We start from the raw sequence: 24,393 nt of genomic DNA on the forward strand, positions 1-24,393 counted from the left end.
GATGAATACACTAAACAGATTCAGAAGGATGTAGGTTGCAGTAGGTACTAGGAGATGAAGAAGCTTGCACAGGATAGAGTAGCATGGAGAGCTGCATCAAACCAGTCTCAGGACTGAAGACCACCACAACAACAACAACAACAACAACAACAACATGCCCTTCATTGAAAACATCAAGCGCCTCCTGTTAAGTCTGTCATAGCATGTGCAAATTGTGATGTTTCTCAGAGTTTGAGGCTGATGTAAGCCTTAGAAAACTTCCAGCTGGATCTTTCTTGATTACTAAAGAGAATGTCAATGCAGTACTGAAGCATGGAGGACTGCTGCTGCATGCCATATGAGACTAGCAGATTACACCATATTGTAAAATAACATGAACATGGAGCTGATAGCATATAATGTATAATGGTGGTGGTGGTGGTGGTGTTGTGTAATTTTTTTTTTTTTTTTTTTCGTTATAAACACCTTCATGTAAACGAAATTGTTGAAGACTCTATGACTAGACTTTATTACCATGATGTCCCATCAAATTGGTGTGTGTGTGTGTGTGTGTGTGTGTGTGTGTGTGTGTGTGTGTGTGTGTGTGTACAAGTTCATGTTTTAATAAGGGTGTGCCTATACTGCTGCTGAAAAAATCCTGATTAGGAACGGAATGGTTGGTGTTATTGGGGTTAATGCATCCACAGCATTTCATATCCCAGGTTAGTCCTCTGAGCAGTTAAAAATTGTTTGTATTGCAGAAAGCACAAACAGCTTTGGCTAAAGCTAAGATTCTGAATATGTTCTTGTAAATACTTCTAGTCCTGAACCTGTGTTAGCTGTATAGGTAGAATATTTTGTGTTTCAGGACACTGGAATAAGTAGTTCCCCAGCAAAAACACACCCATTGTGATGGATTTACAATTGAGGAGTAACAATACCAACAGTATAAATAGACGATTTAATAATCCCCCTTGAGTAATAGTTTTGTGAATGAGTGGAACTGGTAGATGATTTCTCTGGGAGACAGTAAATAGTGTGCACCTCAGTGAGTTCACCCCATGTTTGCTGGCTCCATTATGACAAATATGATGCCAAAGCTGGTGTCTGGTTGGCATAATCAGTTCTCATTTTTTTTTTTTGCAAGTTCTGTAACATGCTTCAGTGACCACTCTTTGGCACTGTGGTGAAGCAGTGCAATGCGAACCCCCACCCTCTGTGGCTATTGGGGTTATTACCGGAACCGGGCAGCTTATGAAAGGGTATCTGGTGGCGTCTGCATCTACGTCCTTCACTTCCTTCACAGCGAGTCTGTCCCTCTACAAACACCTTTAGAGGCTGTCGCTGTTAGAGTGTGGACGCCTCAGGCTGTTACTGTCTGTAGTCTGTATCCTCCACCGGATGGTGATTTCCCACAGCATGTCCTGGCTGCGTTGATAGCCCAGTTGCCGCCCCCTTTTCTGTTACTGGGTGACTTCAATGCCCATAACCTTCTGTGGGGTGGATCAGTGGCAACAGACCGAGGCGCCACCATCAAGCATGTATTGGCACAGCTCAACCTTTCCCTTTTAAATGGTGGTGCCTTCACACATTTCAGTGTGGTGCATGGCACATACTCAGCTATCGACCTTTCGATCTGCAGCCCTAGCATCTTACCGTCTGTCCAATAGTGTGTGCATGACGACTTGTGTGGTAGTGACCACTTTCCTGTATTTCCGACACTGCCACAGCATCACTCTTCTGGGCGCCCTTGCAGATATTAATAAGGCTGACTGGGACTTGTTCTCCTCCGTTGCCACTATTGAGCCTCTTTCCAACGATGCCCTTGATGCGATGGTTCACTTGGTCACCACCGGCATCATTACTGCTGCAGAATCTGCCATTCCCTGTTCTTCTGGGTCCCCTTGGCTGAGGGCTGTGCCTTGGTGGTCGCCTGAGATCGCTGAGGCGATTAAAGATCACAGGCGAGTGCTCCAGCGTCACAAGCGACGTCCCTCATTAGAACACCTCATCGCCTTTAAACGACTCCGTGCGCGGGCCCGCCGCCTCATCCGCCAACACAAGCAGGAGTGCTGAGAACGGTATGTCTCCACCATTGGCCTCCGTACCTCTGTACCTCTCCATTGCAGGTATGGGCCAATATTAGGCAACTCTATGTATATCGGACCCCCGTCAGTGTCCCTGTGCTTTCACTGAATGGAGCAGTTTGTACTGACCCTGACACAATTTCCAACTGCTTAGCAGAGCATTTTGCTCAGAGTTTCGCTTCTGCGAATTACCCACTGGCCTTCCGCTCCATTAAAGAGCAGTTCGAACATTGGAGCCTTTCATTTCACGCGCGCCATCCTGAATCCTACAATGTTCCATTCAGTGAGTGGGAATTCCAAAGTGCCCTAGCTGCTTTCCCTGATACAGCTCCTGGACCAGATCGCATCCACTGTCAGATGATCAAACACCTCTCGGCGGACTGCCAGTGACGCCTCCTAGACCTTTACAACCGTATCTGGGTCGAGGGTGAGTTCCCGTTGCAATGGCGGGAAATCATCGTAATCCCCGTATTGAAAACTGGCAAGAACCCACTGGAGGCGGACAGCTACCACCCCATTAGCCTCACCAATGTTCTTTGCAAGTTGCTCAAACGCATGGTGAGCCGGCGGTTGAGTTGGGTCCTCGAGTCGGGTCCTTGAGTCTTGGGGCCTTCTGGCTCTGTCTCAGGGTGGGTTCCATAAGGGCCGCTCTGCCGCCGATAATCTGGTGAGCCTGGAGTCTGCCATCCGTACTGCCTTTGCCCACCATCGGCACCTAGTCGCTGTCTTTTTTGACATACGGAAGGCATGCGATAAGACATGGCGACATCACATCCTCTCTAACGCTTCATGGTTGCGGTCTTCGGGGTCTGCTGCCGATTTTCATTCAAAATTTTCTGTCACATTGTACCTTCTGCGTGCAAGTTGCGGCATCCCATAGTTCTGTCTGAGTTCAGGAGAATGGGGTACCACAGGGATCTGTCTTAAGTGTTTGCCTGTTTTTAATTGCAATTAATGGGCTCACTGCGGCAGTGGGAACATCTGTCTGAGCGTCCTTGTATGCTGATGACTTCTGCCTCTACTATAGCTCCATTGGCATTGTAGCTGCTGAACGTCAGCTGCAGGGTGCTATCCGCAAGGTGCAGTCTTGGGCTATAGCGCATGGCTTCCTGTTTTCGGCTGCCAAGACCTGCGTTATGCATTTCTGCTGGTGACGCACTGTTCACCCTGAGCCACAGCTTTATCTTGACGGTAAACCTCTTGCTGTGGTGAAGACACATCGGTTTTTGGGTGTGGTTTTTGATGCCCGGTTGACTTGGCTCCCTCATATTCGGCAGCTTAAACAGATGTGTTGGCAGCATCTTAATGCTCTGCGATGCTTGAGCCACACCAGCTGGGGAGCCGACTGATCTACCCTCTTACGGCTCTACCAGGCATTAATTCAGTCTACATCTACATCTACATTCATACTCCGCAGGCCACCCAACGGTGTATGGCGGAGGACACTTTACGTGCCACTGTCATTACCTCCATTTTCTGTTCCAGTCGTGTATGGTTCGCGGGAAGAACAACTGTCGGAACGCCTCTGTGCGTGCTCGAATCTCTCTAATTTTACATTCGTGATCTCCTCGGGAGGTATAAGTAGGGGGAAGCAATATATTAGATACCTCATCCAGAAACGCACCTTCTTGAAACCTGGCGAGCAAGCTACACCGCGATGCAGAGCGCCTCTCTTGCAGAGTCTGCCACTTGAGTTTGCTAAACATCTCTGTAACGCTATCACGGTTACCAAATAACCCTGTGATGAAATGCGCTGCTCTTCTTTGGATCTTCTCTATCTCCTCCCTCAACCCGATCTGGTACGGATCCCACACTGATGAGCAATACTCAAGTATAGGTCGAACGAGTGTTTTGTAAGCCACCTCCTTTGTTGATGGACTACATTTTCTAAGGACTCTCCCAATGAATCTCAACCTGGTACCCGCCTTACCAACAATTAATTTTATATGATCATTCCACTTCAAATCGTTCCGTAAGCATACTCCCAGATATTTTACAGAAGTAACTGCTACCAGTGTTTGTTCCACTATCATATAGTCATACAATAAAGGATCCTTCTTTTTATGTATTCGCAATACATTACATTTGTCTATGTTAAGGGTCAGTTGCCACTCCCTGCACCAAGTGCCTATCCGCTGCAGATCTTCCTGCATTTCGCTACAATTTTCTAATGCTACAACTTCTCTGTATACTACAGCATCATCCGCGAAAAGCCGCATGGCACTTCCGACACTATCTACTAGGTCATTTATATATATTGTGAAAAGCAGTGGTCCCATAACACTCCCCCTGTGGCACGTCAGAGGTTACTTTAACGTCTGTAGATGTCTCTCCATTGAGAACAACATGCTGTGTTCTGTTTGCTAAAAACTCTTCAATCCAGCCACACAGCTGGTCTGATATTCCGTAGGCTCTTACTTTGTTTATCAGGTGACAGTGCGGAACTGTATCGAACGCCTTCCGGAAGTCAAGAAAAATAGCATCTACCTGGGAGCTTGTATCTAATATTTTCTGGGTCTCATGAACAAATAAAGCGAGTTGGGTCTCATTCGATCGCTGTTTCCGGAATCCATGTTGATTCCTACAGAGTAGATTCTGGGTTTCCAAAAACGACATGATATGTGAGCAAAAAACATGTTCTAAAATTCTACAACAGATCTATGTCAGAGTTATAGGTCTATAGTTTTGCGCATCTGCTCGACGACCCTTCTTGAAGACTGGGACTACCTGTGCTCTTTTCCAATAATTTGGAATCTTCCGTTCCTCTAGAGACTTGCGGTACACGGCTGTTAGAAGGGGGGCAAGTTCTTTCGCATACTCTGTGTAGAATCGAATTGGTATCCCATCAGGTCCAGTGGACTTTCCTCTTTTGAGTGATTCCAGTTGCTTTTCTATTCCTTGGACACTTATTTCGATGTCAGCCATTTTTTCATTTGTGTGAGGATTTAGAGAAGGAACTGCAGTGCGGTCTTCCTCTATGAAACAGCTTTGGAAAAAGGTGTTTAGTATTTCAACTTTGCGCGTGTCATCCTCAGTTTCAATGCCATCATCATCCCAGTGTGTCTGGATATGCTGTTTCGAGCCACTTACTGATTTAACGTAAGACCAGAACTTCCTAGGATATTCTGTCAAGTCGGTACGTAGAATTTTACTTTCGAATTCACTGAACGCTTCACGCATAGCCCTCCTTACGCTGACTTTTACATCGTTTAGCTTCTGTTTGTCTGAGAGGTTTTGGCTGCGTTTAAACTTGGAGTGAAGCTCTCTTTGCTTTTGCAGTAGTTTCCTAACTTTGTTGTTGAACCACGGTGTGTTTTTCCCGTCCCTCACAGTTTTACTCGGCACGTACCTGTCTAAAAGGCATTTTACGATTGCTTTGAACTTTTTCCATAAACACTCAACATTGTCAGTGTCGGAACAGAAATTTTCATTTTCGTATGTTAGGTAGTCTGAAATCTGCCTTCTATTACTCTTGCTAAACAGATAAACGTTCCTCCCTTTTTTTTACATTCCTATTAACTTCCATATTCACGGATGCTGCAACGGCCTTATGATCACTGATTCTCTGTTCTGCACTTACAGAGTCGAAAAGTTCGGATCTGTTTGTTATCAGTAGGTCCAAGATGTTATCTCCACGAGTCGGTTCTCTGTTTAATTACTCGAGGTAATTTTCGGATAGTGCACTCAGTATAATGTCACTCGATGCTCTGTCCCTACCACCCGTCCTAAACATCTGAGTGTCCCAGTCTATATCTGGTAAATTGAAATCTCCACCTAAGACTATAACATGCTGAGAAAATTTATGTGAAATGTATTCCAAATTTTCTCTCAGTTGTTCTGCCACTAATGCTGCTGAGTCGGGAGGTAGGTAAAAGGAGGGGGGGTCCTGTCTGGATTATGGGATCCTGGCTTATGATTCAGCGTCCCCTTCTGTGTTGCGGGTGCTGAACCCCATCCTTCACAGCAGCATCCGACTTGCCACTGGAGCTTTCCAGACCTGCTCTGTGAACAGCATACTTGTGGAGGCAGGTGTCCCTCCACTGCGGTTACGGCACCAGCGTTTACTGGCTGCTTATGCTACACACGTTTGTAGCTTGCCTGGATATCCTAATTATCGTCTCCTGTTCCCTCAGTTGGTCATCCATCTCCCAGATCGTCAGTCCCGGTTGGCTTGTACGATCGCGGTCCACGTCAGAGAGCTTCTCTCCGGGCTTGGGGTTTTCCCTCTTCCACCTCCTTTTTGGACCCCTCTGCGTACACCCCCATGGTGTGTGCCCCGCCCGTGCCTTCAGCTCGAATTGGCACGGGGCCCGAAGGCTCAGTCCTTCGTGAGGCCTTCCGCTGCCGCTTTCTTTCCATCCTTGCCACATATCAGGGCTCTGGCGTTGTTTACAGTGATGGTTTGATAGTTGCTGGTCGTGTCGGTTATGCTCTCACTCTAGGGGAACATTACGAACATCACTCATTGCCGGCTGGCTGCAGCGTTTTTACTGCTGAGCTGCTCGCCATCTTTCGTGCCCTAGAGTATATCTGCTCCTGCTCAGGTGAGTCCTTAGTTATCTGTAGCAACTCCCTGAGTGGTTTACGAGCTATCAACGAGCGTTTCCCTTGCTCTCGTCTGGTGATGGCTATCCAGGAGTCCCTCCATACTCTTCCCCATTGTGGCCGCTCTGTGGTCTTTGTGTGGACACTGGGTCATGTCGGCATCCCAGGAAATGAACATGTTGACATGCTGGCCAAACAGGCTGTCGGTGCACCAGCCTTATCGATTGGCCTTTTGGAGAATGACATCAGATCCGTTTTGTGGCAGAAGTTACTTCACACCTGGGGTGAAGAATGGCGCTCCCTATCTTCACCCAACAAATTTCGGGGCATCAAGGAGGCTACTGGTGCGTGGCACTCCTCCTTGTGGGTCTCTCGCAAGGAGTCTATTGTCCTCTGCATGCTGCGCATTGGGCACACCTGGATGACGCACAACCAATTATTGTGCCGTGAGGACCAACCTCTATGTCACTGCGGATCCGCTTTGACGGTGGTCCACATTTTGTTGCCCTGTCCCCTTTTAACTGCGTTCAGGCAGGTGTTTGCGCTGCCTGATACGCTCCCTGCACTTTTAACAGATGACACTGCCATGGCAGGCTTAGTTTTGCGTTTTATTTGTGCAGGGGGCTTTTATCACTTGAGCCAAGTGTTTATCTTTATTTTGTGTTGAGACTGGCCTTTGGCATATGATTTTAGACTGAGTTTTTAGTGTGTTTCTTGGTGGGTGGCTTTTCCTTTTTTGTCTCTATGGTTGGCCAACCACTGTCACACTCTGTGTGATTTTAATTCCTTTTGTCTGATCTCTGGTTGAGTCTTTCTTGTCCTGTGTAATCTCTTGTCATCTCCATTGTTTGTTTTTATTCTTTGTGGGTGTTTGAAGGTTTTGGAAAAAGGGACCGATGGCCCTAGCAGTCTGGTCTCTTCAATCCGACAAACCAACCAACCAACCATAATCCAGAGAGAAAATGTGGCTTAACCACCAAGTGTGTGAGGATGGCTGAAATTGCAGACTCAAGATGTGCTTCTTGCCAATGGAATGGCTTGCTGTTGATGCAAGTCATAACAATTACGCTCTGGGACACATAAGACATCCACACTGATGAGCCTAAACATTATAAGCACTCCACACCACAAGAGTGAATGTTGCCTAGTGATATTGGGGTGAGGTGGTAAGGAGAGTTTTAAAGCAGAGGAAAGATGACTGGGGAATCACGCTGGTGTTTATACAGGACAAATGAGGAAATCCTCTGGCATATACAACTTTGATAAAGGGCAACAAAATTATGAGAAGGAAAGTTGCTACTCACCACATAGCGGAGATGGTGAGTCACAGATAGGTACAACAAAAAGACTCTCACAATTATAGCTTTTGTATGTTAAGGCCTTCGTCACACACACACACGCACACGCACACGCACACACACACACGCACACGCACAAACGCAACTCACACACAACTGGTCTGAGACTGCAGTCGTGTGTGTGAGTTGCGTTTGTGTGTACATGTATGGCTGTCTATTGTTGACGAAGGCCAAAATGGCCAAAAGCTAAAATTGTGAGAGTCTTTTTGTTGTGCCTATCTGCGAGTCAGCATCTCCACTATAAGGTGAGTAGCAAGTTTACTTCTCATAATATTGTTACATTCCATCCTGGATTTTCCATTGTTTGATAAAGGGCAGACTGAAATGCCACAGCACAGGAGAGTGAACATCTCTGAACTGACAAATGTGGTTGGTTGCTTGTATGCTACTGTTGTTAGCATGTATGCAAAATGGATGAAGTATGGTGATACCACAGTAGGCGTCAAGCTGCAGGATGTTCACATCTAGTCACAGAATGTGGAGACTGAAGGCTTACTCGCTCTATAAAGCAGGATGGGCAGCGATCTGTTGCAGATCTGATGAAGAGTACAGACTGAGTGTAGGCAAAAGTATTTTGGAACAGAAAATTCGCAACATCATAAACTATGATTGCAGAAGGCATGCAATCATCAAAATTGGACAGTGGTTCAATATAAATGTGTTCCCTGTCATATTATCAAGCTTCTTATTACACCAGGTCAGTGATCTTGTCTGGATCCGTCGTTTTCAGATGAATGGCTGTATAAAATGTTCACTGTGCAAGAAATGCAGGCCAATTGATGCAATGTTGTGTAATGGATGACATTCACCTGAACTTCCATGAGTCATGTGATAGCAGTCGAAGGCATCATGACAACTATGGACTATGCGCTTATTGCAGATCATCTGCATCCCTTCATGCTTTGTCTTTCCTAATGACGACAGGTAGTGAACTCACATTCATGTCTTGGCCACCAAATTTGCCTGATGTAAACTTGATAGTGTGAGGATTCAGTAGGATAAAATTATGTCTTGTGGTCCTGCAGAACACTTGTTCACTTTATTTTTCGAAACAAGGATGTACGTTTGTTATTGAAGCCTATTTCAATGAGTAGCCAAGGACTTGAGTGTAGCAAACAGATTTATTGCAGTTTTTAAGTACACAGACCTTTAAAACTTCAAGTATTTCAAACAACTGACTTTCTCTCCTACCGGTTAACATGCCCTTTTTTCTATGATTTTGTTAACATTTTTCCAAGGATGGCCTCTGCTTGAAGTAAACTATGATGTGATGCATGGCGATAGTCTCTGTGCTACACCTGTGCTAACGTCAGAGCATCTGGTGCTGTCTTCACAACACTGCAATGAGCCCAATGAATACGTCAAACAGAAATTATAAAATGCAAGCAAGAACTTAATCTAGTACATATTACATAAATAAATGACAATATTATGGAAAGGATAGATTGCTATTCATCAATAGCAGAGGTGTTGAGTCACAGATAGGAGCAACATAAAGACTGCCAAACAAGTAAGCTTTTGAACACACACACACACACACACACACACACACACACACACACACAACCTCGGTTCGGAATGCTGACAGACTGCAAGCAGCTGCACTTGTTGGGGGAAGCAATGTGGGTGGTGGGGATAAGGATTAGGTTGTGGTGGGGAGAGGAAGGATAGCAGGGGAGGGGTGGGGGACAGTAAAGTGCTGCTTGTGGGAGTGTACAGGAACAAGGTGGAGAGAGGATAGGACAGCTGGGTGCAGTCTGGAGGTTAGATGGAGGGCTAGCGTGGGGGAAGGGAGGGGGGAGGGGCAGAAAGGGAGACAAGTGAAAAGGTTGTGGGTGTGTTGGTGGAGTAGAGGGCTGAGTGCTGGAGTGGGAACAGGGAAGGGGTAGGTGCCCTCTGTCTAACCTCCCAATTCCACCTAGCTGCTCTACCCTCTTTCCACTATGTCCCTGTTCACCCCCACAAGTAGCACTTTACTGTCCCCCACCCCTACCCTGCTATCCTCCCCCTCCCTGCCCCAACCTTCTCCTTACCCTTGCCATTCAGAATGCTTCTCCCATCATGTGCAACTGCTTGGAGTCTGGTTGGCAGCCAGATACAGTGGTGATCTGTGTGTGTGTGTGTGTGTGTGTGTGTGTGTGTGTGTGTGAGTGTGATCTAATTGAAGAAGGCCCTTTTGACCAAAAGCTTACTTGTTTGACAGTCTTTTTGTTGCGCCTTTCTGCAATTCAGTGCCTCTGCTATATGATGAGTAGCAGTCTCTCCCATCCATAATATTGTCATTATTCCATCGTGGAGTTTCCATTGTTTGATTTTACATAAATAAATCACCAATTGGTTCAATCCCGCGTCCGGCCATCCTGATTTAGGTTTTCCGTGATTTCCCTAAATCGCTCCAGGCAAATGCCAGGATGGTTCCTCTGAAAGGGCGCGGCCGACTTCCTTCCCTGATCCGACGAGACCGATGACCTCGCAGTTTGGTATCTTCCCACAAACAACCCCACCCCAACCCCAAATCACCAATTAACAAAATCATAACTCTCTTAATGGCAATTAATATTACTTCAGAGTTTCAATATAGAATATTTGCACATTCATTTTTAATGCTGAGATTACAGGAATTCTATACCACAGAAAATATTCATGGGAATCTTCCCAGACTAAAACTTCTAAATTTCTGTGCTCTCACAATGTAATACATTTGGAATGCCGTCAGGCACCAGCTCCACTCTTGCAAACCACCAGTTCGTAATTTGTGGGAATTGTGTAACCTGTGTGTAGAGGTCTGATGCCACATACCTTTGGAAACCTATCAAAGACGTATCAAATCCACAGCATACAGAATGGCTACTATATTGTGTAGACCAACACCACGATTCCTCCCCCCATGAACCATGGACCTTGCCGTTGGTGGTGAGGCTTGCATGCCTCAACGATGCAGATAGCTGTACCTTAGGTGCAACCACAACGGAAGGGTATCTGTTGAGACGCCAGACAAACGTGTGGTTCCTGAAGAGGGGCAGCAGCCTTTTCAGTAGTTGCAGGGGCAACAGTCTGGATGATTGACTGATATGGCCTTGTAACATTAACCAAAACGGCCTTGCTGTTGTGGTACTGCGAACGGCTGAAAGCAAGGGGGAAACTACAGCTGTAATTTTTCCCGAGGGCATGCAGCTTTACTGTATGGTGAAATGATGATGGCGTCCTCTTGGATAAAATATTCTGGAGGTAAAATAATCCCCATTCGGATCTCCGGGCGGGAACTACTCCAGGACGTCGTTATCAGGAGAAAGAAAACTGGCATTCTACGGATCGGAGCGTGGAATGTCAGATCCCTTAATCGGGCAGGTAGCTTAGAAAATTTAAAAAGGGAAATGAATAGGTTAAAGTTAGATATAGTGGGAATTAGTGAAGTTCGGTGGCAGGAGGAACAAGACTTCTGGTCAGGTGAATACAGGGTTATAAATACAAAATCAAATAGGGGTAAAGCAGGAGTAGGTTTAATAATGAATAAAAAGATAGGAGTGCTGGTAAGCTACTACAAACAGCATAGTGAACGTATTATAGTGGCCAAGATAGACACGAAGCCCATGCCTACTACAGTAGTACAAGTTTATATGCCAACTAGCTCTGCAGATGACGAAGAAATTGAAGAAATGTATGATGAGATAAAAGAAATTATTCAGGTAGTGAAGGGAGACGAAAATTTAATAGTCATGGGTGACTGGAATTCGACAGTAGGAAAAGGGAGAGAAGGATACATAGTAGGTGAATATGGATTGGGGATAAGAAATGAAAGAGGAAGCTGTCTGTCAGAATTTTGCACAGAGCATAACTTAATCATAGCTAACACCTGGTTCAAGAATCATAAAGGAAGGTTGTATACATGGAAGAATCCTGGAGATACTGAAAGGTATCAGGTAGATTATATAATGGTAAGACAGAGCTTTAGGAACCAGGTTTTAAATTGTAGGACATTTCCAGGGGCGGATGTGGACTCTGACCGCAATCTATTGGTTATGAACTGTAGATTAAAACTGAAGAGACTGCAAAAAGGTGGGAATTTAAGGAGATGGGACCTGGATAAACTGAAAGACCAGAGGTTGTACAGAGTTTCAGGGAGAGCATAAGGGAACAATTGGCAGGAATGGGGGAAAGAAATACAGTAGCTGACGAATGGGTAGCTCTGAGGGATGATTTAGTGAAGGCAGCACAGGGTCAAGTAGGTATAAAGATGAGGGCTAGTAGAAATCCTTGGGTAACAGAAGAAATATTGAATTTAATTGATGAAAGGAGAAATTATAAAAATGCAGTAAATGAAGCAGGCAAAAAGGAATACAAACGTCTCAAAAATGAGAACAACAGGAAGTGCAAAATGGCTAAACAGGCATGGCTAGAGGACAAATGTAAGGATGTAAAGGCTTATCTCACTAGCGGTAAGATAGATACAGCCTACAGGAAAATTAAAGAGACCTTTGGAAAAAAGAGAGCCACTTGTATGAATATCAAGAGCTCAGATGGAAACCCAGTTCTAAGCAAAGAGGGGAAAGCAGAAAGGTGGAAGGAGTATATAGAGGGTCTATACTAGGGCGATGTACTTGAGGACAATATTATGGAAATGGAAGAGGAGGTAGATGAAGACGAAATGGGAGATACGATACTGCGTGAAGAGTTTGACAGAGCACTGAAAGACCTGAGTCAAAACAAGGCCCCGGGAGTAGCCAACATTACATTAGAACTACTGACAGCCTTGGGAGAGCCAGTCCTTTCAAAACTCTACCATCTGGTGAGCAAGATGTACGAGACAGGCGGAATACCCTCAGACTTCAAGAAGAATATAATAATTCCAGTCCCAAAGAAAGCAGGTGTTGACAGATGTAAAAATTACCGAACTATCAGTTTAATAAGTCACAGCTGCAAAATACTAACACGAATTATTTACAGACGAATGGAAAAACTGGTAGAAGCTGACCTCGGGGAAGATCAGTTTGGATTCTGTAGAAATGTTGGAACACGTGAGGCAATACTGACCTTACGACTTATCTTACAAGAAAGATTAAGGAAAGGCAAACCTACATTTCTAGCATTTGTAGACTTAGAAAAAGCTTTTGACAATGTTGACTGGAATACTCTCTTTCAAATTCTAAAGGTGGCAGGGGTAAAATACAGGGAACGAAAGGCTATTGTTGAAGATTAGGTGGATAGATCACGTAACTAATGAGGAGGTATTGAATAGGATTGGGGAGAAGAGAAGTTTGTGGCACAACTTGACTAGAAGAATGGATCGGTTGGTAGGACATGTCCTGAGGCATCAAGGGATCACAAATTTAGCATTGGAGGGCAGCGTGGAGGGTAAAAATCGTAGAGAGAGACCAAGAGATGAATACACTAAGCAGATTCAGAAGGATGTAGGTTGCAGTAGGTACTGGGAGATGAAGGAGCTTGCACAGGATAGATTAGCATGGAGAGCTGCATCAAACCAGTCTCAGGACTGAAGACCACAACAAAAACAACACCACGATTAAGCAGATGGTCATGATACGAGTGCATCTCCTAATTTTTTATGTGAAGTCTCGTAAAAAATAAACAAATGGTATTAGCATTCTACATCCTTATTCTTCGTGTCTATGTATTTGCAACCGTCTGCCGCTAGAGGGCACCAAATTGTAGCATGTAACATAGTGGTGTGTAATGTAACTGTCGGTGCATGAGAAATACTATGCTGTAATTGAGTTTTGAATTCGAAGAGTTGATGCACATATAGAGCACCCTCTCTTTGAGCATGACAATGCTGGATCACACTCAAGTGCTGCGAGATAAACAACAATCTGATGCCTTGTGCTCAGTGTCATCAATCATTCCCCATACAATTCTGACTTGATTCCATCTGCTTTTCATCTGTTTACAAACTTTAAAGAACACATTTAAGGTCTTCACTTTGATAGTGATGCTGTGCAAGGAGAGGTGAGGATATGGCTCTTGCAAAAAAAGTCAAACATTCTACAGCGATGGTATGAACAAGCTGTTTTTCGCCAGGGTGAGCATGTTGAAATAAGAATATACAAGAATGAAGAATAAAGATGTAGAATGTAAATAACATTTGTTCTGTTTAAAAAAAAACTTAAGAGTTTTCACATAAAAAATTTGGAGGCATTACTTTTCAAGATGCCCTCATATTTTGGGTCACCAGCATAAATTGTATAGGCCTGTCTTAGTATGAAGGGCTTGCTTGGGTGGACTGGCTGTAGCTATCTTGCAACAGATGTGGTTCAGAAATCTTCCAGAAATTGACTCTCAACAGTTCAGGTATTATGTTGAAAATTACCATAAGGGAGAGTTTATAAGGCTAGGCCTCCTGCTCACAACTCACCCAAAGCAAAAGCCACGTATTGTAACAGGGAATGTTCATCTTGCTAAAATGCATTTGTCATTGAAGAGAGAAATACATTGACAGTTGCTGAAGTGTGCATAAGTGAGCACTGATGGTTGAGGCAGTGACTTTGCAACAAGCTACTACTTCATTTGTTGTTGTTGTGGTCTTCAGTCCTGAGACTGGTTTGATGCAGCTCTCCATGCTACTCTATCCTGTGCAAGCTTCATCTCCCAGTACCTACTGCAACCTACATCCTTCTGAATCTGCTTAGTGTATTCATCTCACTACTTCATTTATGGCAAACTATATTGGGGAATACCGCGATTGAGAGAAACTGAAAGTTTCAGACTGCGAACACATATGTGATTTTGTCTCAAGGAGACAAATTTAAAAATGTTGGTGCTGTTCCAAGGGACTGGAGCCCCCAATAAAGTAATGGCTTTAATGGGGTTGGGCTAATGCAGAGTAATCATCTCTGTGAAGAAAACATTCCAAATAGGGCACATTTCCTTCCTTTTCCTTCCCTGCCAAACTAATAACTAAATTTTTACTACCATAAACTGCTTATAGAGAGGGGTAATTGGTTCCTCTGTTCAATATAATGAAGGAGTATGATTACCCTTTATCCATGAGAGTGAGAGTGTTGAATATGTCATTGTCTGAGACTTGAGTGATAGTCCCAGGGAATGACTGATTCCAGCACAGTGTGTTATGGCAACTAGAATTCTTCTTTAGTGTGTCTGTCTAATGATAGGTTACAACTGGAGGCCCTCCATTGTGTCCTGTTCTGAGCATCTTCCTTCATCTGTTTGTTTCTTTGTTCTCTATTAATGTCATCCATTTTTCCCATTCTCTTCCTCTCAGTCCTTCTATATTTCCCTCTATTATTCTTTGTGGTGGACAATTCCACTTGGGACTTTTTCCTCTTTCTGATCACTTCCACTAATCTTCTTACTTCCTCTATTTTCTTCATTACTATTTCATGCTTAAATCCATCAGTCCACTTCCCCGCAAGCATTCTTCTTCAAAGCCACATTTCCAATTTTTCTAAATATCTTTCTTCATCTTCACCTTCCCAGCTACTCTTCAGTTCACACTGAAGTGCCTGGCAGAGGGTTCGTCAAACTACCGTCAGACTGTTTCTGTATTGATCCACTCCTGAACAGCACTCTGGAAAAAAGAACCCTTAAATCTTTCCATGTAAACTCTTGATTTGTCATTTTATTACACTGATCATTTCTCCCTTTCTAGGTGTATAACAACAAAATACTTTCACATTGAGAGGAGAAAGCTGGTGATGGTAATTTAGTGAAAAGATCTCTCCACAACAAAAAACACCTTTATATTATTGACTGACACCCCAACTTGGATATCATATTCATGACACTCTCTCCCCTGTTTGTCAAATCCTGTCTGGTCAGGATTCCATGCCATGCACCAGTACTACAGAAGAGGATGGAGAAGCATACTGTAGGCAGCCTCTTTTGTAGATTTGTTGCATCTTCCAAGTGTTCTGCCAAGAAAACGCAGTCTTTGGTCCGTGTTCCCCCATAACATTTTCTATGTAATTGTTCCAGTTTAAGTTGTTTGTGATTGTAATCCCTAGGCATTTAGTTGAATTGACTGCCTTTAGATTTGTGTGATTTATGGTGTAAATGAAATTTAAGGATTCATTTTAGTACTCCTGTGGATCACCTTACACTTCTTATTACTTAGTCAATCATCATACATCTTTTGCATCATACAGTTACTTTGTCTAAATCATTTTGCTGTTAATTTTGATGTTCAAATGATTTTACTAGACAGCAAATGATAGCATCATCTGCAAACGATTAAAGAGAGCTGCTCATATTGTCTCCTAGATTGTTTATTCAGATTAAAGAACAGCAGAGGACATACAACACTTCCTTGAGGAATGCTAGGTACCACTTATGTTTTACTTGATGACTTTCTGTCAATTACTACAACCTGTGAACTATGACAGATCATGAATCCAGTTGCATGACTGAGACAAAACTTCATTGGTACACATTTTTATTAGAAGCTGCTTGTGTGGAATGCTGTGGAAAGTCTTCTGGAAATGTAGAAATGTGGAATCAGTTTGAGATCTCCTGTTAATAGCATTCATTACTTAATGTGAATAAAGAGCTAGTTGTGTTTCACAAGAATGTTATTTTCTGAAACCGTGCTGTGTGTCAATAGATTGGTTTCTTTGATTTAATTCATAAGTTCAAAAATAATATATGTAACTTCTTGACAGATTCAAACAATGTGCAGCATGAGGACTTGAACCTGGGCCTTTGCTTTTTGCGGTAAAGTTCTCTACCGACTGAGCTACCCAAGCACGACTTAAGATCCATCCTCACAGTTTTACTTCTGCCAGTATCTTAACAGTGCACACACTGCTGCAGAGTGAAAATTCATTGTGAAAAGTACATGTTTGTAAAATCCTACTGGAAATCAGTATCAGTGATATAGGTCTGTAATTCAGTGGATTACTCCTATTTCCTTTCTGGAGCATTGATGTGATCAGCGCAACATTCCAGTCTTTAGCTACGCCTTTTTCATCAAGCTAGCTGTTGTAAAAGATTGCCAAGTATGGAGCTATTATATCAGCATACTCTAAAAGGAACTTAATCAGTGTACAATCTGGACCATAGACTTGCCTTCATTAAGTGATTTAACACTAGAAGTACTGGACGTTGCCATATCCCTAGAAGTACCACATGGGACATTTTTGATGTACAGTAAGAAACCTCTGTTTTACTGGTATTTGGTTGGTGTTCTGGGTATCACCATGCTAATAATACATGCAGGAAGACTAAAGTGTAACCAAAGGATAATTTGATCTCTAAAATGAGCAGCACACAGTCAAAAATAAATTTTCCGAAATAAAAATTCGTTTTTTTTTTTTTTTTTACAGAAGAAATTCCTCGCTCTTTCATCAAATATCATTAAAATAAATAATTAAAACAATGATACATGGTTTTCCTTTATAAAATGATTGAAACAGATTCCAAAACACACTGTCTTTGTTACTTCTAATAGTATTTTTACTTTTACAGACAAATGAGATAAGTACAGAGTTTTTGTAAAAGATTCTGAAATGCAGCATGTGATTAAAATGCTCTGCATGTTTTCATGCTTACTGAAATCAAGGATCAAAAGCATAAGAACAAACAATTTCACTCTAGAATTATAAATATTTGGAAATATTTAGGAACATAGTAGTGGACAGAATAGTCTGAGCTGGGCACCATTCAGGCACTCAATAAGAGTTTTGGCTAGACAGCTTTTCCACACATACTTGTGATGTTTTGTTCTCCATTTGTTCTTTGCAGAGATAACTGATTTGACACTGCTTTCTAGTTCTTGGTGGACAGTGCCAGTACCGACTGCCTACAAGGGCAGACAGGCTCCCTTCTGCAGTTTGCAGGGGAGTGCAAGCTCATTTGCTACTCTGTGGATAAAGTCTCATCCTGAAATCTTCTTGGAGGCAAATAACTTTAAAACTGTGTGAGCATTGATTATGGGAAGGCAAAGAATATTGTAAAAGACATGCACAGGCCATCAGCATGTGCCAGCGCTTGGATACTTTACAGTCTTAGTCATTTGGTAAACTATATTGAATCCATCTTTAGTTTCATTATAAAACTTCAGTTCTGAAAGATTCTCCTCAGTAATCTTGTAGACCTGGCATCCAGCATACATGTTACTCAGAGTAAGGGCATTTTTTTTTCTTTTTCCCTTGGTACACTATGAGAAGATTGTCACCCAACTTGTTCAGGTGTGTTGCATACAACGTGTCGTCTCACTTTGCGCTGTAGAAGGGACCTCTTTGAGTGATCTCTGGAGAGTGTCAACTAAACTTGTTCCTTTCTGCTTCAGCTCATCTGCCAGTTTCATGGAGGTTAAGAAGTTATCGATTGTGATGTTAAAACCACAATTGGGGAGTGGCTGTGTTACTTCATAATGACACAGTGACCAAGATCCTGCTTGGATCACGAGTTTCATATTTTCCCCAGGAAGGGAATCCTTCAGGAAGCAGTGCTTATCAGCATCACACAGAAGCCAGTATTTTATCCCATACTATCAGGTTTACTCGGCATGTACTATACGAATGTCTGGTTTGTAGCAGGCAGTGCAATTGTCAGTAAGTAGATTCCATATTTCTGAAGCAAGGCAAAATTTATCAGTTGACTTGTGTTGTCTCATTGATGACATGGAATCAAACCTAAAGTGACTGCATATTTCTGCAAATCCATTCCTTGGCATGGTGCTTTAAAAGAAAGGTGTTCCCTTGTATTGCTTCGTAAGTCTTCGTATGAAATGCTCTGAGCGCCATGTACTCGACAAGTGTAGAGTGATCCAGTGAAAGCATCTAGTTCCTTTAAGCCTAGGAACCATTCATTATTACCAAGTGTGCTCTGAGCCTTTTCTTCAGTGTACTTTTTTATTAGTTTCAGGATCGGGTCATTGACTAATAGCAGCAACCCAAAGAGTGGAGAGTCACCTACAGCGTGTCATCTGGCATGTCCATTGGCCTTTGTGTCTCCCACAATACATTCTGGGTGCAGCATGTACTGAAAGCAGTGCTGATATAAAGCATAGTCTGACCTCTATACTCAAACATCTCGTGAATAATGTCAAGCATGCTCAGAACAGTTTAAGAGTCTGAAAACCTGTGTTATTGACAGCAGACTGCATTAAAATGCATATGGGTCAAAAATGACCCACGTGGTACTCCAGGTATAACAGGTAAATTTTTCATACTTCCAGGTGGGCTAGGGGAATGAAATCTTGATGATGATGATGATGATGATGATGATACTTGGTTTTGTGGGGCACTCAACTGCACGGTCATCAGCGCCCGTACAAATTCTCAATTTTTATACAGTACAATTTTTAACTTAATCCAATCTAGCCACTGTCATGAATGATGATGAAAATCTTGGTGAGTTGTACAATCCCATAAATGATTAAAGTCACGGCAGTGTTTGTCCCTGTGATAACTATGGAAGGGGATAGGGCCATTGACAGACCCTTTTGGGTCAAAAGTGACCCACGTGGTGCTCCTAGTGTTAAGTTACTGCGCTACACTGAGGATATCAATCAAGTTTCTCATATTTGTTGTTGTATTTGATCAGAGTTCTGGAATATTTACTTCACCTTCTTTGGTGAAGGAATTTTAGAGAACCATGTTTAGTAAGTCCACTTTAGTGGCACTGTGATCGATAACATTACAATTGCTGTTGTGCAGTGAAGGTGGAAATTGGGTCCTGTCACTGACATGCTTTACATAACACCAGAATATGTTTGGATCTTTTTCCACTTTGCAAGGAAGAGTTTCATTGTGGAAGCTATTAAAAGCATCTTGCATTGAAGTGCGTGCTAAATTTCAAGCTTCCCGTAAAACATTGCCAATCTTAGAGGCTTTGCATTCTTTTAAATTGGGTGTGCTTTTTTTGTTGCTTCTGCAACTGTGTTCTGACCTGCTTTGTGTACCATTGAGCATCAGCTCCATCTCTTATTAATTTATTTGGTATAAATGTCTCAGTTGCTTTTTCTTTGAATTTATGCCAAATCTGGTCTGTGCTGACATTGTTAGTTTGGAAGGTATGGACTCTCTCTCTTAGAAAGACATCATGTGAATTTTTATCTGTGTTTTTAAGTAGATCTGTGCTTGGAGTGAATAGTGGAAAGAATTTCAGCAAATCCCAGTTCAAAGTTTGACAACTGATGCAAAATCCTGTATTGGTGGCAAAAAATTGTTTCAGTGCTTATTTTATTCACAAACTAATTATAAAACTGGATTTCTGTTTAAAATAAAGTTGAGTCACTGATGTTCAACATCAAAGTTAGCGCGCATTAAGAATTGTGGACTTCACCCATTGTACACACGTGGAATTCTTCATTCTGTATTTGAGCTCCGATGATAACTTTGTAAAATATGGTCCTGCAGGCTCTTATGAATTATTAATAAATTAATAGATAAAGCAGAGGTATTCAGGAACATAATTATTTATTCTATACAAATACTGGGAAAACACAGTAAACAACAATTATTTACAAAAAATTCATGGGCCTTCATCTTTGTTATCTGTACCAGGTAAATACTCCCAGCACTGCTTGATGTTGGTAAATTTTGGTAAAAATAATGAAACGCTGGAGAAATGAAAGGTAACAGCTCCGTCAAATCTTCCTTTTTCTCCGGTGAAATGTTGCATGGTTCGGAATACTTCAGAAGAGGTTTCAATGTTTGCTGTTTTCCTCACCTCCTGGAGCTCACAGTATTAAATGGTTCATCTTTTTCCAGCGATATTTTATAAAGAATAATCCATGGCTGGTATTTTTTGAATTTAAGCCACCTGACCAAACTCCTTTGCAATGGATTACCACCATCGTCTTCGGTGCAGTTTTGTCAGAGGGCCATGTAATCAAGAAAATTGTTTCTCTGTATTTCAATGCCAGTTAAATGCATTTCTTCCCAGTTTGTCTAACCAATTGTATCCAGTCATGTGGGTGTTCTGTAGGTTTGTTGAAAGTTTTCGTCTTCTGCTGTGTCATATTAGCATATTACAGGCTGCTTTGTTGAAGTTTCGGGTATGTCCTTGAAATTCACATGCCAGATGCGTATTCAGTTTATAGTACATATCTCTTTTGATCACAAGACCTTGGGAGCAAATGATTTGTAGTAGTATCTTGGAAAGTCTTCATGTACTCCACTTCCCTTAAGATCTTCTGTCTGCACAGTGATAATACCCATTTGAGAAACAAGTGCCAATGATACAGAACTCTGTTCTCCATTGAAAATGGTGGGGGAGGGAGACATGATTCTGTCGGATTTCTGGACACATGGATTTATGCAAATTACTTTTAAAATACATATGTTTTACATTTGATGAGGTTAGAAATCTGTTTACTGTTTAATCTGGATCTGAAAATCAGATGAACAGGATTCGTGTTTTTAAGATTATTTGGAGTACATGTTACTGCACCTGATTTAGAAGGCATGAAAATTTTAATATCTCAATATATTTTCTGAGTGCTATGTGAAGGGTGTGTGTGTGTGTGAGTGTGAGTGTGAGTGTGAGTGTGAGTGTGAGTGCGAGAGAGAGAGAGAGAGAGAGAGAGAGAGAGAGAGAGAGAGAGAGAGAGAGAGAGACTAAGTATGATTGTAAGTTAGTTTTTATATTGTTAGTGTATTGATTTGAGAAGGTTGAACTACATATCTTGCTAGTTATTTTTGTAATGGCTATGCCAATGTTGTTGTAGAGCACCTTGGTACTAAATAATAATATTTTTTTTTTTAGGAGTTGACAGTAGCTATTTCATTTGTAGGCATTTTGGACACATTTATTTAAGAACATGGTTTTCAGATTATGACTAGAAATATTGCTTATTTTCATTTGTGTGTGTACTAGGTGATAGATTTGTGTCTGATCTTTGCAGATGAAGATGAAAGAAATCATTGTAGCTATATATGATCTACTAAAATTTCTTCAGTTACAGTAAGATAAAACTGATACAATTTTGATGTGTATAATTTGCAACCATTTCATCTTTGAAGTCTGTGCCTGGTATGTGTTTTGATGTTCTGCTGTGTTGGTTTTAGGTAAGCGAGAATGTGTTTTTTCTTATTTAATTCTTTACCTGACCTAAATAATCTTCATTACAGGAAATTCTTGCAGCATGAAAATCAGAAAGTTGCCAGCTATTCTTCAATGGTAATTTATAATGTACTTTTGGGCCATAATCAGATTTCTGAAGATATTGATGCAGCTGGCCTGGAAATTATAATTGACCGTGCCATTAATGACTGTGAATTTGCGTAAGTTTGAAAAAACCTTTTTATTCCTCCTTTTTTCCTCCTTGCTGTCAGTCAACAGATGTACACGGTTGTCCAAGTTCTGTTAGGAAAATAAGTTATGGATTATGTTCACAGGATCACTTTATTTATTCAAAATACCCTTTCCCCTAAATCAAAACACAACAGAAATCATTTTAAAAGTCTTTTGAAACAGTCACTGTAAACCTTTTTTGGAGTTGCATTTAGTACTACAGTACAGTTTTCTTGTACATCCTTAACAGTGTCATAATTGTGTCCTTTCATTGCCAACTTCAATTTGGGGAATTACCAGAAGTTGACTGGGGGCCAAATGTGGTGAATACAGTGGTGACCCAGGACTCTGACCATAAAATGGATCAAACATTCGTGCACAATCTTCACTTTGTGGGCTGGGGTGTCGTCATGGAGGAACAACCAGGACCAACCTCTTGGTATTCAGTTGAATTCGATGAATTCTCACATACAAATGCTGGAGGACTCAAAAAAAACTTTGTTGCCTCACTACTCCAGTGCCATGTTTTGATGAGTGTGCAGAAATGTACCGTAAAGTTCATGACCAGGATTCATGCTGCAGTGATGCTAGCACTTTGATTTTGTACACAACTGTTTTTGAAACTTCAAGGATCGCAACACCTTAACTCACCATAAGCCAGCATTGCAGTTTGGAATTTGATACAAGCAGTGACCACTTAACTGAGACACACTGTGTTTGACATTCTTGTCACTTATTTCTGCTACTCCTGTTGTGAAAGTTTTCTTACATCATACTTGAAATTTTTGTTATATACTCCATAACTTTCTCAAAGTCCAAACCCATACCAAAGTCTTGGAACATAGGCAACAGCATGAAGCAGGGGACTGCCAGTAGAGTGAAGTGCAATGGGGGCCATGTGCTCCATGACTGGTACAGTAACTGTGAAGGCCATACAGAAGCACTCAGAACTGCTGTCAAAGTGACACTCTGGTGAAGCTGTGATTACCACAAACCAACAGTGGGTAAATAGGAGCTCTCCAAAGTGGAACAAGTTTCATTACAAAAATTGGATTTAAAGGTACATGACAGGGAAATGGGCATGGATTATAATTTGGAACATCAAAGAGTCCAACTCTGGAAGGGAAATGGAAAATCTTGTTGGCACAATGGAAAAATAAAAACTGAATGTGTTACAGGGTCGCACAAACAGAATGGAGATATGAAGGAAAGTGTGAATTGAGGAACGGGTTTAGACTGTACTAGGTAGATGGTGAGGAGGACACCAAAAATGGAGTTCAGAAGTAGTGAGAGTTCGACTGAAAGAGGAAGTATTTGGAATAGATGAGAGAAAGATAAAGACCAGAATATTGTTGAAGGGGAAAACAGTGATGATACTAAAAGTTTATGCCTCTTAGGTGAGGTGCATATATGAGGAAACAGAAGAGATTATAGAAGGAGATGACAGGGAACAGCACAATTATAATGAGAAATTTGAATTTACATTGATTGATGATTGGAAATTCAGGGTATGGTGTGTGTGTGTGTGTGTGTGTGTGTGTGTGTGTGCGTGTGTGTGTGTGCACGCGTGCACGTGCGCGCGTGTGTGTGTGTATGTGTGTGTGTGTGTGTGTGTGTGTGTGTGTGTGTGTGAGAGAGAGAGAGATAAGGTAACATGGTACAGCACTGATTGATCCAAAAATAAATCAGTGGTTGAATATACATTAACAACAGATGAAGTGACAAGAAACAAAGCAGACTTCAATGTAATACCACGAGATGCCTCAGAGGCCTTAGATGACCACCATTGGCTTTATTAATGAACATCAGAGAAATAAAGGAGATTCTGGACTTAAAGAAGCAGTTTTAAAGAAGAGTAAAACATTTGGGGTATGGTTTCAACAAAGTACATTAGAAGAAAGAGAAGCACAGAGATTGAGGAGGAGGAGATTGTCAGAGAATGTAAAAATACTTTAGAAATATGGGAATGAGGTAGAGAAGGTGATGGACCTGAAAGAGCTGAGCAGGGCAAATTTTGATGATTTTCTGCATCCAAACAGAACAGTGGAGCTGAATAGAGATATAGGACAGATGGAGGATGGGGCTGGAAATGGAAAAACGATCTATTGTGAATAGAAGTGGAGGAAGTACTTATGTACATGAAAGGACGAAAAGAATCAGGTATAGATGAATAAAGGGTGAACTGATCAGAGATGCAGAAGAGGTGGGGA

The 24,393-nt window shown here is 42.1% G+C and overlaps 1 protein-coding gene across 3 annotated transcripts in view; it reads left to right on the forward strand.

The window, feature by feature from the left end:
• The window catches only part of LOC124616055 (ataxin-10), a 110,905-nt gene that overhangs the window by 24,738 nt on the left and 61,774 nt on the right, over positions 1-24,393 (forward strand). For all 3 annotated transcript variants that reach the window (XR_006979841.1, XM_047144288.1, XM_047144289.1), the window contains one exon: positions 22,021-22,173. Coding sequence is in view for 2 of the 3 variants with exons in the window: in XM_047144288.1 (XP_047000244.1) it covers positions 22,021-22,173 (153 nt within the window). In the remaining variant the exon portion in view is untranslated. The remainder of the gene's footprint in view (positions 1-22,020; positions 22,174-24,393) is intronic.

This window comes from Schistocerca americana, chromosome 5, assembly GCF_021461395.2.
Source record: "Schistocerca americana isolate TAMUIC-IGC-003095 chromosome 5, iqSchAmer2.1, whole genome shotgun sequence".
NCBI classification, from domain to species: Eukaryota; Metazoa; Arthropoda; class Insecta; order Orthoptera; family Acrididae; genus Schistocerca; species Schistocerca americana.